Here is a 14,436-nt window from a genome sequence, read left to right on the forward strand (position 1 = left end):
GAGGTACTCATTTTTGCCTGGCTTTTACTCAGCATAATTCAAGTTTATTTTTATTGTGTGTATCCATATCGTTCCCTTTTATTTACTAAACAGTATCCCATTCTATGGGTATTGCACAGTTTGTGTTTTTTTCCTCCCGGGTTTTTTTTTTTTTTTTTTTTTTTTAATTTTAATTCCAGTATAGTTTACATACAGTGTTTACTGTTAGTTTCAGGTTACAGTACAGTGTTTCGTCACTTACATATAACACCTGGTGCTCATCACAACAGGTGCTCTCCTTAATGCCCATCACCTGTTTCACCCATCCCCCCACCCCCCTCCACTCCGGTGACTGTCAGCGCTCTACAGTTAAGAGTCTGTTTCTTGATTGGTCTGGCCGTCTCTCTTTTTAACTTTTGCCCATTTGTCTTGTTTCTTAAATTCCACATTTGGGTAAAACCACGTTGTGTTTGTCTTTCTCTGATTTATTTCACTTAGCCGTAATACCCTCTCGATCCATCCACGTTTTTGCAAATGGCAAGATTTCATTCTTCTTTAAGTTCTTTTTTTAATGTTTATTCCTTTTTGAGATAGAGCACGAGCAGGGGAGGGGGAGAGAGGGAGCGAGAGGGAGGAGGGGGGAGACACAGAATCCAAAGCAGGCTCCAGGCTCTGACCTGTCAGCGTGGAGACCAATGTGGGGCTCGAACTCGCAAACTGTGAGATGGTGACCTGAGCCACACAGGCACCTCTCTTTTTTTTTTTTTTTATGGCTGAGTAATATTCCATTACAGACCCATGCACACACACGCACACACAACGTATCTTCTTTTTCTACTCGTCAGTCATTAGCCACTTGGCCACATTGGCCACTTGCTTTCATAAAAATTGGGCTATTGGGAATAATGCTGCTGTAAACGTTGTGGGGCCTGTATCCCTTTTTGATTAGATGCTAAATGTTCTGAATGGAGAAGGCAGAACAGGAAATGGATCACCGTGCTCATTTCAAAGCTTGGGCATTCCCAGCAAAGATTGCCTGGTCTTCGGGGTAACGACTCTTGTAACAGAGATAGCAAGTACAGCAAAGAGTCCTGTGCACACAGTGTGGCCTTTCACTTGAGACCAACTCTTGTCTGAAGAGAAGTAGCATAGACTAAAAGCAAGATGTGAAGCAGCCTTGCGTGGAATGTCCCCTCAGTATTCCCTTGTGTCCGTGACTGTCACCTCCTGAGCAACTCACATGTAAAGCACAAGTATCTTGCGTCTAAGGGGATCAAAGTGCCGCCTTCCTTCTGTTTTGTGACGTGCGGGTTTTGTATAGTTTTATGGGAGACTTTTTTTTTTTTTTTTATCACTCATTTGCTTTTCATAAAAATTGGGATTGTTTGGAGGAAGAGTCATTAATATTCTTTACAGCTCGTTCTTGTTCCTCCTTTTATGTCCGTTGCTAGTAAAATATTCCACCGATGCCCTTGGTAGATTTAGAGGTTGTTAAAGAAATCGTAATAACAGCTCAGGGAACAGCCAGGAACTGCCTGTCCTATACCGTCTGACCCTGGCTGGCCATTCTCCTTGTGGTTTTAAAGTCTCTGTGTACACACTAATGCACAACACAGTTTGGGTCAATTTAAATTTAGCAAATCTTCCCAAACGCAAGCATTTCACAATCAGGGCCAGAAGCGTTGGGTTGTGAGTGATGACTGCCTTTATCTCTTCACAGTGGTAGTGTTATTGAAATGGTTGTTTGGATTTATGAAGGGGATATTTTACTAATGGAACACCATATGAAACTTGTAAAAAATCCTTGGTTTGTCCTCGTGTTGTCCCTAAATTTACCTTCTTCTGTCCGTGACACTGTTTGGAAATTCTGTTCATGCATGGGAATGTATTCAACATTTATGTATTTAGTTATTATTTTTCTGTTTTTAATGTTTATTTACTTTGGGGGGAGAGAAAGAGAGAGAGGCAGAGGCGCAAGCGGGGGAGGGGCAGAGAGAGAGGGAGACACGGAATCCGAAGCAGGCTCCAGGCTCCGAACGATCAGCGCACAGCCCGACGCGGGGCTCGAACTCACAAGCCATGAGATCATGACCTGAGCCGAAATCGGACGCTCAACCGACTGAGCCACCCAGGCACCCCTGGTTATTATTTTTCTTATAAATGGGCAGGACCTCTCCTAAATAAAATCACAGCACACATGCATGCACGTATACATGCACGTGTGTACGTGCACATACACACTCTCTGAAACCAGCTGATTGGGATAATTATTTGCCATGAATAAATACATTTCTGCTGCTGTTTATCCCGGAAGACATTGCATAGGGTTGTCTCTTTGAGAAGCAGCTTGATTTCAGATCTGAGTCTATGATTTTAGCAGGTTCCCTCAGGACTTCTAGCTCGGTTTTGGTTTTTGTTGTTGTTGTGGTTTTTTTTTTTTTTTTTTTTTTTAGTCCTTTTTCTTTCCTCTGGGGACAATATATTGACCAATGTGGTTTTCATCTCCCACTTAATAGCCGAACAGGCCTCTCCTGGCTTCTCCGGTTCTGTGTTGTAGAGGACAGCTCCCTCCTCGCTGGATGCCCCACAGGGCTCCAGGGATGTCTGGTGCTTAGTTAACACTAGGTCCCCGTGTTGGTTTCTGAATTTTGCCACGTGACCCGCGATCATGTGAGATGTGAACATTCGGGCAGGGTTTCTCAGTCTTGGTACTGCTGCTACTTGGGCCCGGATAATTCTTAGTTGGGGGGCCTGTCCTGTGCATTGCCGGCCGGATATTTAGCAGGACCCCAGCCCCTCTCTACCAGACACCAGTAACATCCCTCCCCCCCTGGTGACAACCGGAAATGTCGCCAGACATTGTCAGATGTCCTCTGGGACGCAGAACCGTCCCTCCCTGAGAACCACTGACCTCTCGAGCATGGCTCCCTGCCTTTGAGTTTCCCTGCAGACCTGGTGTCCAGTGTGAAGTTTGTATATTCCTGTGTTTTAGGCCGGATCATTCTAAACATGTCCTCCATATTTACAAAGAGACTTTTAGCCTTTTGGTGTACGATGTGGTAAGAGACAGACCCACAGAGGCACTTACTTTAGAAAGCATTTAAAAGTCGACTTGAGCCAGTTGGAGAATGTTCTTCCTCTATCTTCTCCTCCTTAGACAACCCTTCTAGGTTTAATTTTGTTGCTCTTTCTTTCAGGGTGACTCGGCAGTTTTTTGTTTTGTTTTGTTTTTTAATTCTAACCTCATTCAGATACTCTAGTCCTTCCTTTTATTTATTGTGGTCACACTGCAGCTTAATTCCTGTCCCCTCGTTCAACTCCGTTCGATTCTGCAAGCTTGGATGGAGGGGATGGAAGCCTAGTTCCTGTCTTTAGGTTTAGACACGTATTGTTTTTAGGTTGTTAATTCTTTTATTTTTTTTTTATTTTGAATCATCTGAGAACCACTGGGTAGTCTCTTGCATAACATTGACTTCCCTTTCTACGGTTTTTCGGTGTGTTAAGCACTGTCATGTTTTTTTCAAAAACCTCGAAGTTGAGATGCTGACTGTCCGCTCTTAAAAGTACAGTGTATGTGTTTGTGGTAGCTGGGGTGTTGGGCATGCTGAGAAATATTCCCATCCCGTTTCCTCTGCAGCCACGAACTAATACTGTTATCCCGATAGAAAAATGAGCGTTCAGGTTGACTCCGTGGCAGCCACTTAGGGCCTGGTCCTTTGGTGCCTAAGGGTTTACGGAAGGTATAACATGAAAGAAACCCCAAAGTTATTCTGAACCCCGGCACATCCCCCTAACTCCAAACTTGCCGTGCGAGGTAGTGGCGTGTAAGGGAGAGAGGGCAAGGTCATCCTTGATACCGAGAGAAACGATCGGAGGCCTATATGTAGGCCAGCAAATAATGGCACCTAAAAGGATGATTTCAACTCAGTACAATCATACCCGCCCTTTGTCCTCAACAGCTTCCTCTTCGGCCAATCTGCCCTTATTTATTTTTTCTAGAAGGCCAAAACGTCATTTTAGCTGGGGTTTAGTTTTAGTTCTGTTAGATCTTTATGGAAGCTTTGCCTGGTTTTTAATTCTTTCCTTCTTTATTGCCAAACAAAAGGAGAGGGAATATACCACCAGGATACAGGATGGTTTGTAGTAAAAATGAAAGATCGAAACAGAAAGAGGATGTGAATCCCCGTATCTCGTCTTCGGTGCTGTCAGTTGGCATCGGTGAGCAGTTTTAAAAGAGCCAGAATGATGGATCTCCCATCCTGGGAGCTAGAAAGAACCTTGAGGATTTCCAGCCTTTAAACACAAGAGAATCTATAGTATTTTGAAAAGGCAGAACATTCTCTAGCTTCCCTTGGTAATTCACACTAATGCTTTAACAACTTTCTGCATCAGGAAATTCTGTATGAGTTACAGCCTAAATCGTTCATGCTGCTTAAGCCTGTTTCTTCTTGTTCTGTCCTCAGTGGAGGGATCGAACAGCTGGTCGCAGGCCCCTATGCAAGAGCCATTCACATAATTGAAAACTGTTATTAAATCGCCCCTTCAGCCACTCTTTCTGGCACATTCTCTTTTTTTGTTCTTGGCTAAATAATCCCAATTCCCTTAAACTGTTCTCATAGGTCTTTCAAACCCTTTAATTATCCTTGTGCCTTTCTGCCAAGCCTTCTCTAAGTTCTGGGTCAGCTGTAGCCACCAGAACCCGACAGCATTTTCTAAGAAGGGTTTGAACAGTACTGAGGGTAATGAGACCCACTTCCTCACGCTGTACTTGCTTTGCCTTTAGTTACACGTCGTGGTCATGGTGTTTCTTGCTTTCTTTTTTATTGTTTTACACCTGCATTTGTCACTGACTCACGGTCGGAGTTTTACTTGCCGTCTTCTGCAATGAATAGGAGCTTTCTGTGCTTATCACACTCCCTGCATTAAGCGTGAAGTTTTCCTCCGTAGCACGTCTTTTAATCCACCATTAAACACACGATCATTTAAAGCCGAGTCGGAAAAAAATATCTTGGGGTCAGCTTAAGCAACAGTAAATCTGCGTTTTCAGGAGGAATGAATTACTGGTGCTCGCCATTGTACTGGCTGTCTGCACTGGTTTGTCTCCGAGCTAGAAAGGGTTTATTTTGATAAAGTTCGTTTCTAGACCAGTGGAGCAAGAGATGGTTAGAGGACATGTTGCAGCTGAAACTTGTAGCTCCTTTGACAGAGGCTCTCATTGTGCTTTTGTGTACAAGGTGGAAAAGCGAGTGCAGCGGACTCCGCGGTAATAGAACCGGGGGGAGTCCTGGTTTAACCAGAGAAGGCTGAATCGTGGATTTGCGTTGGCCCGAGCCGCCCGCGCGCTTTCGCGGCGGTGGCTCCTGGCCGACCTTGGCCCTGCTTGATATTTTCACCACTGACTTTTTGATGAAGACAGAACACGTGCTTTCCAATGGAAGAAGTATGTCAAAAGAAAAGAAGTGTAAAAAACACCAAAAGGACACAAAGCAGGGAAGAATGGCTAATCTCTCGGCTTGGAGAGTCAGAATTCTTAAAAATTTTGATGAGCTGGTACAGCCGGCCCAAACCAACAGCCCAGTCCTTGACCGAAGGGAAAGGACACAGGTCCCAACTGAGCAAGTACAGACTAGAGGAATCACTGAAAACAGCCAAGAACAGCATTTCCCATTATGCCCAACCCAGCATGAGTACCTTGTGGTGTTGACAAGCCTTGGAAGTTTTTTTTGTTTTGTTTTTTGAAAGGTAAAGGTCTTGGGCTCACTGAATAATTAGTATGGGAAATTCTGAGGTCAGACAAAGTTTGACGTGTTTCTTTACCAACGACTCCTCAGCGTTTACTATGTTAACAATGCATTAAGAATTTTAAGAGGCAGGGGTGCCCGGGTGGCTCAGTCAGTTGAGCGTCCGACTTCGGCTCAGGTCGTGATCTCTAGGTTTGCGTGTTCGGGCCCCACGTCGGGCTCTGTGCCGACGGCTCAGAGCCCGGAGCCTGCTTCGGATTCTCTGTTTCTTTCTGCCCCTTCCCTGCTTGTGCATGCACACGTGTGTGCGTTCTCGCTCGCGCGCACGCTCTCTCTCTCAAAAACAAATAAAGAAACTTAAAAAAAATTTAAAAAGCAAAGAATTTTAAGAGGCAGATGTAATGAGTGCAGTGTTTCCGTAATCAAGTTCCATAATTCTTTTCTTGAAGCGTTTTGTTGGATGCTAGGTCTGCTGGATGCACTGGGAAACAGCCAGAGATTATACCTGAACAGAAACCCTATGTGCACGTACAACAGAATAAAAGAAAGTCATCCGGTTATACTGTCCAGACCAGTGGAGTGACCATTCCCAGCAGATCGTATTTGGAAAGTAGTTTCCTAAAGGACTGTGGCAAACGAAGGCATGTCCCATGAGGAGTAAATATAAGAACAGGGGTGAAGCGGCGTGGACAGACATGACCGCTCTGGTAAAGTCTTGGAAGGGCTCTTTAAAGCCTGAGACCATCTGGGTTTCTGGTCTTGCCAGGGTTCCAAGTGCCTTTCATTTCACTCATTGAAATCTTCAAACAACCCTCTGAGGCAGGTGCTATTTATAGATTAAGACACGGAACGGTAAAGTTACTTTGCCAAGGTCACACAGCCCGTACATGGTTGGGGTTTGAATTCTCCGTGGCTGGATTCTGCGGCCTCTGCTCTGCTCTGTGGATTTCAGCTCCGTGTGATGACGCGCTTTTGACAGGCGTACCTGTACTCAAGTGTTCAAGGTCATCCACTGAGGACGTTTGCTCCCTCACCCGGCCGATGTTTCTATAGTGGCCGTAAGAGCACACTGGCATTGCATCAGAGTTTGGACTCCGTGGTCATGGAAGGTCTAAGAGTTCTGTGGTGCCGTTCCAAGAGGATGAGTTCGCTTGCATGCTCCCTTTGATCTTCGGGTTCTGTAATTCTTGTTTTTTTGTTTTTTCCAATTTCCACAGAGTACCTCTGTGATAGCGCTCTCCACAGAGAAAAGCGCTCAACCCAAGCTTTCAAGCAGTACCTCAAATTGGTAGCATTTCGCAGCTAGGAGATTCAGGGTCCAAGGGCTCATTATAATGTTAAATTTATAATCGGGGGTAGTGGCTGGACTACTGCTCGAGTGGTGAGTTTTGTGAGCCGCGTGACCCGTCGGTTTAAACCGTGGTGCGCTCCTGTCTGCAGTACGAGTAGATTCGTTCTCAGTGAGCCACGTTCCAAGAGAAGCAACATGGGTTTACAGTGCAAATGCTCATTACTTGCGTGATACTACATTTTCCCATCGTATGTTCCGTTTAAATTGGTCTCGGAATAGGCGCACTGCCCTCTCTGGTTGTGGGCAAAAGCAAATGACAGTCGCGTCTATAGAAAACACTTCCATTCTAGGGCTCCAGGTACCTCCAGAAGATTTTTTTTAAGGTCACTGTAGTACGTGTTAAAAAAAAAAAAAAAAAAATAAGCCCGCAAGAAGCAAGCCAAGGTGCCTGAGGACCAGCCGAAACAGCAGACTGCAGGAGCAGACCCATAGGAATTTCATACCTCGGAATCAGTAGATTATTGTTGGAAAAGCGTTTACTCTGTTAAAAGAACAACAGGTAACATTGAAAAATCTCCGCAGTGAGCCCTAGACTTTTTAGATGACCTTAAAAATGACCAGATAGACCTTGCGGCTGTTAAAAGTATGGCAGCCAAAATTTAAAACTTACTGAATGGGTTTAATAGCCGACGGGATGCTACTAAAGAGAGAGAGAGCTAGCCAGCCGGTAGGATAGAAGGGATTGTTAGAAATGAAGCACGAGGAGGGCCTGTCCAGAGAAAAACGTGGGCTAGGTTGAGAAAGTCTAACATCTATTTAATAGATTTCTGGAAGCAGAACAGAGAGGAAATGGAGAAGAGGCGCTATTTGTTGAGGTCATGACTGAGAAGATTCCAGAGCTGACCAAAGACGCTAAAGATTCAAGCAGCCCAGCGACTGCTAAAAAGTATAAATAAACCCTAGAAACATAACACAAGACAGGAGGAGGACGAATTACCTCCAGAGGAGCAGTAGTGTGCTTTACTGCTGACTTGTTAACAGTAGCAACAGGGAAGGTAAAGTGGAATCATCATTCAGTGTGCTGAGACAAAATAAAAACAAACCCCCTCTGAGTCTAAACATCTGTATGTAATGAAGATAGCTGTCAAGAGTATGGATTTAGAAAAAGAGAGGGCCGCCTGGGTGGCTCCCTGGGTCGGGCATCTGACTCTTGATTTTCGCTCACGTCATGATCTTGCAGTTCACGGGTTCGAGCCCCATGTCAGGCTCTGTGCCGAGAGTGGGGAGCCTGCTTGGAATTCTCTCTCTCTCTCTCTCTCTCTCTCTCTCTCTCTCTCTCTGTCTCTGCCACTCCTGCTTGTTCTCTCTGTCTCTGTCTCTCTGTCTCAAAAATAAGTAAACTTTTTTTAAAGAGAGATTTCTCAGACCAGACAACCTGAGAAATTCTCCACCAACAAGACACTGAAAAGAATATTCTAAAGGGTGTGCTTGGGCAGAAGTGATCCCAGATGGAAGATGTGATGTGAAAGAGGCAATGAGAAAAAAACAGTGGACGATAGATTGCTCAGTCTAAAAATACCAAAAAAAAAAAAAAAAAAAAAAAAAAAAAACCAAAACACCTCTGCTATCTTGTAGGGTCACCAGAGATGTAATCAAAATGCATGACTAGGGGCGCCTGGGTGGCTCAGTTGGTTAAACATCCGACTTCGGCTCAGGTCATGATCTCACGTTCTGTGAGTTCGAGCCCCGCGTCGGGCTCTGTGCTGACAGCTCGGAGCCTGGAGCCTGCTTCCGATTCTGTGTCTTCCTCTCTCTCTCTCTCTGCCCCTCCCCTGCTCACCCTCTGTCTCTGTCTGAAATAAAATAAAACATCAAAATAAAAAAATTAAAAAAAAAATGTATGACTATAGTGATCCGTAAGCGATAGGTAAACATATTTCGAGTTTTCTAAAACCAGTGAACTGTTTGGGAGGAATGGCGTTTTATGAAATTTAGACATTGAAAGGGAGAGCGACAGGGACAGACGAGAAGCAACAGGGCACCGTGAAGACAGCACTGGACCAGGAGGCTTGGATTCTGGTAGCGTCTCGGCTGCTCGGCCATCGTGCGGCCTTGGGAAGGGTTCTTCCCTCGTGTGTGTCTCCGTTTTCCAGTCTGTGAAAGGAAGCTCTGGGACCGGATGCATTTTAAGGGCTCTTCATTATGATTCTGTGAAACACTGAGAAATAGATTCTCTGGGAGAAACAAGGAATCCATAATTCCTGAGTTGGTTTTTCCTTAACCTCCTGCGAGATGTTATCAGTAAGCGCTTGCATTTCACTTCCGGCTCCTTCTCAACGTGCGTGTGCAAACGCCGGAGCTGGGGGGGGGGGGGGGGGGGCGCGTGTCGAGGCTCAGGTGTGTGTGTTGCTCTCCTTCCTCCATGTGTTTGGTTTCCTCTGCTGTCTCGTCATCTAGCAGCCACACACGGGAATGGCAGTTTACCGAAGCCTCGGGGGACAGGTGGCTCCTGTGGGTGTTGGGGGGACGTTTGCAGAAAGGGGCTGTGAAAAGTGAGCCTCGTTGGGCCCCCGTTGTGCCTTTTGCTTAATTTCGGGCCCGTACTGACATACGCCTCCTGTCCTTTCTCTTCTTGCCCTGCGCTCCCCACCCCCACCCCCACCCCCTTCGCCCTTCCTCCTCTCCACACAGGCTAATAATAAGCCTGAGATCGAAGCGGCCCTCTTCCTAGACTGGATGAGACTGGAGCCCCAGTCCATGGTGTGGCTGCCTGTCCTGCACCGAGTGGCTGCTGCGGAAACTGCCAAGCACCAGGCCAAGTGCAACATCTGCAAGGAGTGTCCGATCATCGGATTCAGGTATCCGGGACCCCCACTATGGCACGTCCTCCCGCGTGGTTGTCACCTTTTGGGACTTGATCTTGTATCTCCTGTGCTAGTTGCCCTGAGTTCGTTCCCTTTCCGAACTGTGGACTGCCCTGATGGCTGGGCTATTTTGGGGGCTCTGACTCATCAGGCAGGTGTCCCTTTCCACCTTCATTGTGGAGCTCCGCGGAGCCACATCCTTGGTGGAACACGACTGACTGATGGCCTGCCTCCCCTGAGATACTTGTCTGTCGAGGGTATGCACATTAACTGTGCCGCCTCCTTCCTGGATCCAGAAAATGTTAACCGTCTCTCTGGGGGTGTTTTCATGTGTTGTTGTTGTTTTTTTTTTTTTTTTTTTCTGTTTATAGAAACTCTCTAAGAATCCGTTACAAAACTCAGAGATGATTCTGTGTGGGGAGACCTGTTATGGTAGCTCGGCTGCTTATTCTTCTCTTCTTCCCTCGAGTAACGAATTGTTTCAAGCAGCCCAGCGTTTCTTTACCTGTGAATCTGATTATGCTCTTTGCATGTATCCTAATGAACTTCTGAGGGAATATAAAGCATGCAAGTCAATGAAAATTTCACAAAGCGGCTAAAAAAATGAAAAGGTTCTTTATGAATTTACAAGTGAAAGAGATAGGAAACATAGCAGGTTATTATTCTGATCTTCGGAAAATGTCGCGGAAAGCCACTGGCTCTTAAATCCTCTGCCTTGTTGACCTGTTTGGGGAGATGGGCTGTTTTTAAGCGAATTAATCTTACTCAACGATAATCCCGAGCCCACATTTTGAAATGATGATGTATTTAAACATCTGGGTCAACATCAAGGTTTCCATAGCGATGAATAAGCCATAGAGTTGTAAACTAGCCACATAGTCTCTGCCCGTTCAGAACCTACCTAACGGCTATGTAAATACTCTTTTTCTAGTTATGCTTAGACTTGTTTTATTTCTTTGTTTCCTAATAACTACTTTGTACCATTTGTGTGCTTTCTTTTATTCACTACTCTTTTACCCCTGGTGTTTGTCCTTCCATGCTTCATGGTGTTGACAGAGAGGTTTTACACAAACCCTCAGAGGTTTCTAAAGCCTAGGTAGACAACAGTGAGTAGGCAGTGCTCACAAAGGAACGGTTTGCCTTCCTGGTTTCTGGCAGGTAAGAACGGTGCCATGGGGGACGTGGAGGGCGAGCCCCAGGGGACGGCGTTACGCTTCCTACCTCTCTTTTCTCACCTTCCCTAGCTGGCGAGATTTATGGACGGGGGAGGACTGATAAAATAGAAAAGGGGAGGGCTCTGGAGGGCCGAAGAGGGGGTTTGCGTTTAATTCTTTTACCCTTATCAAAGGAGATTATTTGGGGGACTCGGCCCTTGCTTCTCATCCTCCTCCTCCTCTCCCAAGATGGTTGGGATCTAAAAAAGGTAGCCGTCCCCCCACCTGCCCATATGTGGCAGAAGGAGTGTGTTTATTTGAATTGGCTAGGGTTCTTCTCTAAGAAAGCAGAGAATAGGAAACAGTACCGTATACCGAGAATGGGGGTGTGCGCCCCCCGGCACCTTACGGAGGACAGATTCTTTTGTCCAGCCCGAATTTGTCTTTCCTTGGGGCTTCCCTTAGGCGTGGGTGAGAGGCGGGGTTTTCTGGAGAGAGGCACACGAAAGAGATCAGCCACGCGACTCCCTGGAGGTGAATCGTGTCAGTCGTTCCGAAAACGGGATTGGGGCGAGATGAATTTTAAACGAGGCTTCTTGTGTAATTTTCCTTTATTTGCGGAAATTGCTTTTTCTCTTGATACGTTGTTTGGAAAATAATTGCTTCAGGAAACGTTTGTCCCCAGAATGGGTAGGGGGCCTGCAGCGCGTCCATCTCTTTCGCCTGGAAGTTCTTCCGAATTCTTGTGTTTGGTCTCCCTACTTGATCTGAAAGGGTTCCTAGTGGAGTTTAAATAAGAGCTGAAATCGTCTTCCCTCCTTCCATATGCTGATGGGATAATCTTCCTGCCAAAATGTTTTGATACTGTGGGAGAAGCACCCGAGAACTGTGAAGGCAGGAAGTTAATCACTTACCTGTGGGATTAATGAACACTGCATTCTGTTTGCAGAAATAGGAGCGTGTGGAAGGTTTATTAAAGAGTGTTCTTTGGGCATTCGATGTGAAGAAATGCCTGAGTGTGTGTTTTTGTTTTTGTTTTAACCAGGTACAGGAGTCTGAAGCACTTTAATTATGACATCTGCCAAAGTTGCTTTTTTTCTGGTCGAGTTGCAAAAGGCCATAAAATGCACTATCCCATGGTGGAATACTGCACTCCGGTAAGTCCGATGCCTCCCTGGCGGGACGCTTAGCTCACCTGGGAGGAGTTGCACTTTGGCACCGTGTTGCACAGGGTGTGTACAGCTGTGATTTGTAAGTTCCCGAGACGGTCCCCCCGCTGAAGGGGCTCCGGATTTACTTTATCCCTAGCGCATAGGGCAGTGCCTGGCACAGAACGAAGCCTCGAAGTTACTCCACAAATAGCATAGGATGAACGAAGAGATTTTTCATCTCTGTTTGGTGGTTGGCGAGAAGACGTTCTCAGCTGTGTTTTGTTACTGCCCTAGCGGTTGTGTGGAGACGTTTTATGCTGGGGGGCGTGGGGGGAGGGGGTAATGTGGGTTCCTTCGAATTTAGAATCCGCTGCTTTTGGCCAGTCTTGCTTACCTAATGCTAGGCCTTTGCCTTTTTGGTTTTTGTTTTTGTTTTTAATGTTTGTTTATTTTTGAGAGAGAGAGAGACAGAGTGTGAGCAGGGAAGGGGCAGAGAGAGGAGGGGACACCGAATCCGAAGCAGGCTCCAGGCTCCAGGCTCCGGGCTCCGAGCTGTCAGCACAGAGCCCGACGTGGGGCTCGAACTCACGAGCTGTGAGATCATGACCTGGAGCTGGAAGTCGGTCAGTTAAACGTCCGACTCTTGATCTCAGCTCAGGTCTTAATCTCAGGGTCATGAGTTCAGGCCCCGTGCTGGGCTCCACGCTAGGCATGGAACCTACTTAAAAGAAAAAAAAAAAAAACAAAACTACTCTGTGAAATAGGTATTATTATTATTATCATCCCCTTTTTACAGAGGAGTACTCTGAGGCCTTCAGTAATTTGCCCAGTGTTCTAGAATTGGGAGACGGAACTTTCTCCTCAGGTGTCGTTTTGAGGAAATGTTCAGTAGCTTACAGAACTTTGGAAGAATCACTGGTGAAATGGAAAGGAGATAGACTGGGTGGTCAGACACATCTGGGTGTCGGTCTGATGTTACTGAACCACTAGGTGCTGGTACTCATCAGCACCGCCGGACCCGGGAGCTTGTTAGAAATGCAACAACTCGGGCCCTGCCCCTGCCTCGTTCAATCCAACCTGCATTGTAGCAGGATCTGCAGGTAGTTGCTGCGCACATCCAAGTTTGAGAAGCTCTGTTCTAGAACTTTCCTGTCTCCCATCATAGAGCCATGATCCAGTACCTAGTGTCTTTCTCACTTTGATTCCTCTTGCAAACGTATTCAGTGATGCGGAGTGAGCCATGCTGTGAAAGAGAGGGAGATTCAGGGGGTGAAACGTGACGTCAGCGTGGATCAGATCGGTCCTTAAAGTACTAGAAAGTGTGGCCAGACCTGAGGTCAACTTTAAGACTTTAGAAACGAGGTGCTCCTTTGACTTCGTTTTTTCCGTCACGACAGCTTGCTGAGGTGTTATTACCCCCATTTCACAGACGGTCTGAGCCTTCGAGAGGTAAACAAGGTGGACAAGTTCACCCTACCGGTTAATGCTAGGCCCGGCCCGGTTTTTGTCCACCGACTTCGCTCTTGACCCCTACGGTCTCCTAAGTTACAGAATGAGTACCCCGAGGCAGAACACCGCAGTGGCCCCTTTACCTTGACCTCATACCCTCGTGTGTCTGATCTCGGCGCAATTTCCCTTTCAGACCACATCGGGAGAAGATGTTCGTGACTTTGCCAAGGTACTAAAAAACAAATTTCGAACCAAAAGGTATTTTGCGAAGCATCCCCGAATGGGCTACCTGCCTGTGCAGACTGTCTTAGAGGGGGACAACATGGAAACGTGAGTACTGGTGAAGGCCTCTTTGAGCTCCTCTCCGCCGAGTGCCCTCCCTCGCTCCCAAATGCAAACAGTCTCTCCTCTCTCTTTCTTTAGATTTTACTTTAGCTGGAAAGAGAAAAACAAGCTGATGTTCAATTGCCATTTTCCCGTGTCGGTTGTCCCATGCCAATTACCTGTTCCCAAACTTAATCTGGATCTCCCGGGGAGAGCAGCTCCGTGACAGCTACTGCTTCCCTGATAAGAAATGTGGGACGGTTTACAAATGAGGGATTCCAGCCTTTCGTTGGGGTTTTCTGCCCTCGCGAATCGCCAGGCGTGTGTCTTTTTTTGTACCTGATTGTGGGGTCGTGCTTAGTTGCTTTTATCTCCTTGAAAGAAAATAGAGTCCCAGGAAATTTCTTCACAGTAAGTAGCAATGATTCTCGTGATCAAAATGACGATACCTCCACCTGTATTCCGCCTTCTCTTGTGTTTTCC

At 46.3% G+C, this 14,436-nt stretch overlaps 1 protein-coding gene across 17 annotated transcripts in view; it reads left to right on the forward strand.

The window, feature by feature from the left end:
* DMD (dystrophin) overlaps positions 1-14,436 on the forward strand; it is a 2,113,538-nt gene that overhangs the window by 2,035,831 nt on the left and 63,271 nt on the right. For all 17 annotated transcript variants that reach the window (XM_081792827.1, XM_081792829.1, XM_081792824.1 and 14 more), the window contains 3 exons: positions 9,703-9,869; positions 12,075-12,186; positions 13,823-13,959. In XM_081792827.1, the coding sequence (XP_081648953.1) occupies positions 9,703-9,869; positions 12,075-12,186; positions 13,823-13,959 (416 nt within the window). The remainder of the gene's footprint in view (positions 1-9,702; positions 9,870-12,074; positions 12,187-13,822; positions 13,960-14,436) is intronic.

The sequence above is a fragment of the Panthera onca genome, chromosome X (assembly GCF_046562875.1).
Source record: "Panthera onca isolate mPanOnc1 chromosome X, mPanOnc1 haplotype 2, whole genome shotgun sequence".
In the NCBI taxonomy this organism is placed as follows: Eukaryota; Metazoa; Chordata; class Mammalia; order Carnivora; family Felidae; genus Panthera; species Panthera onca.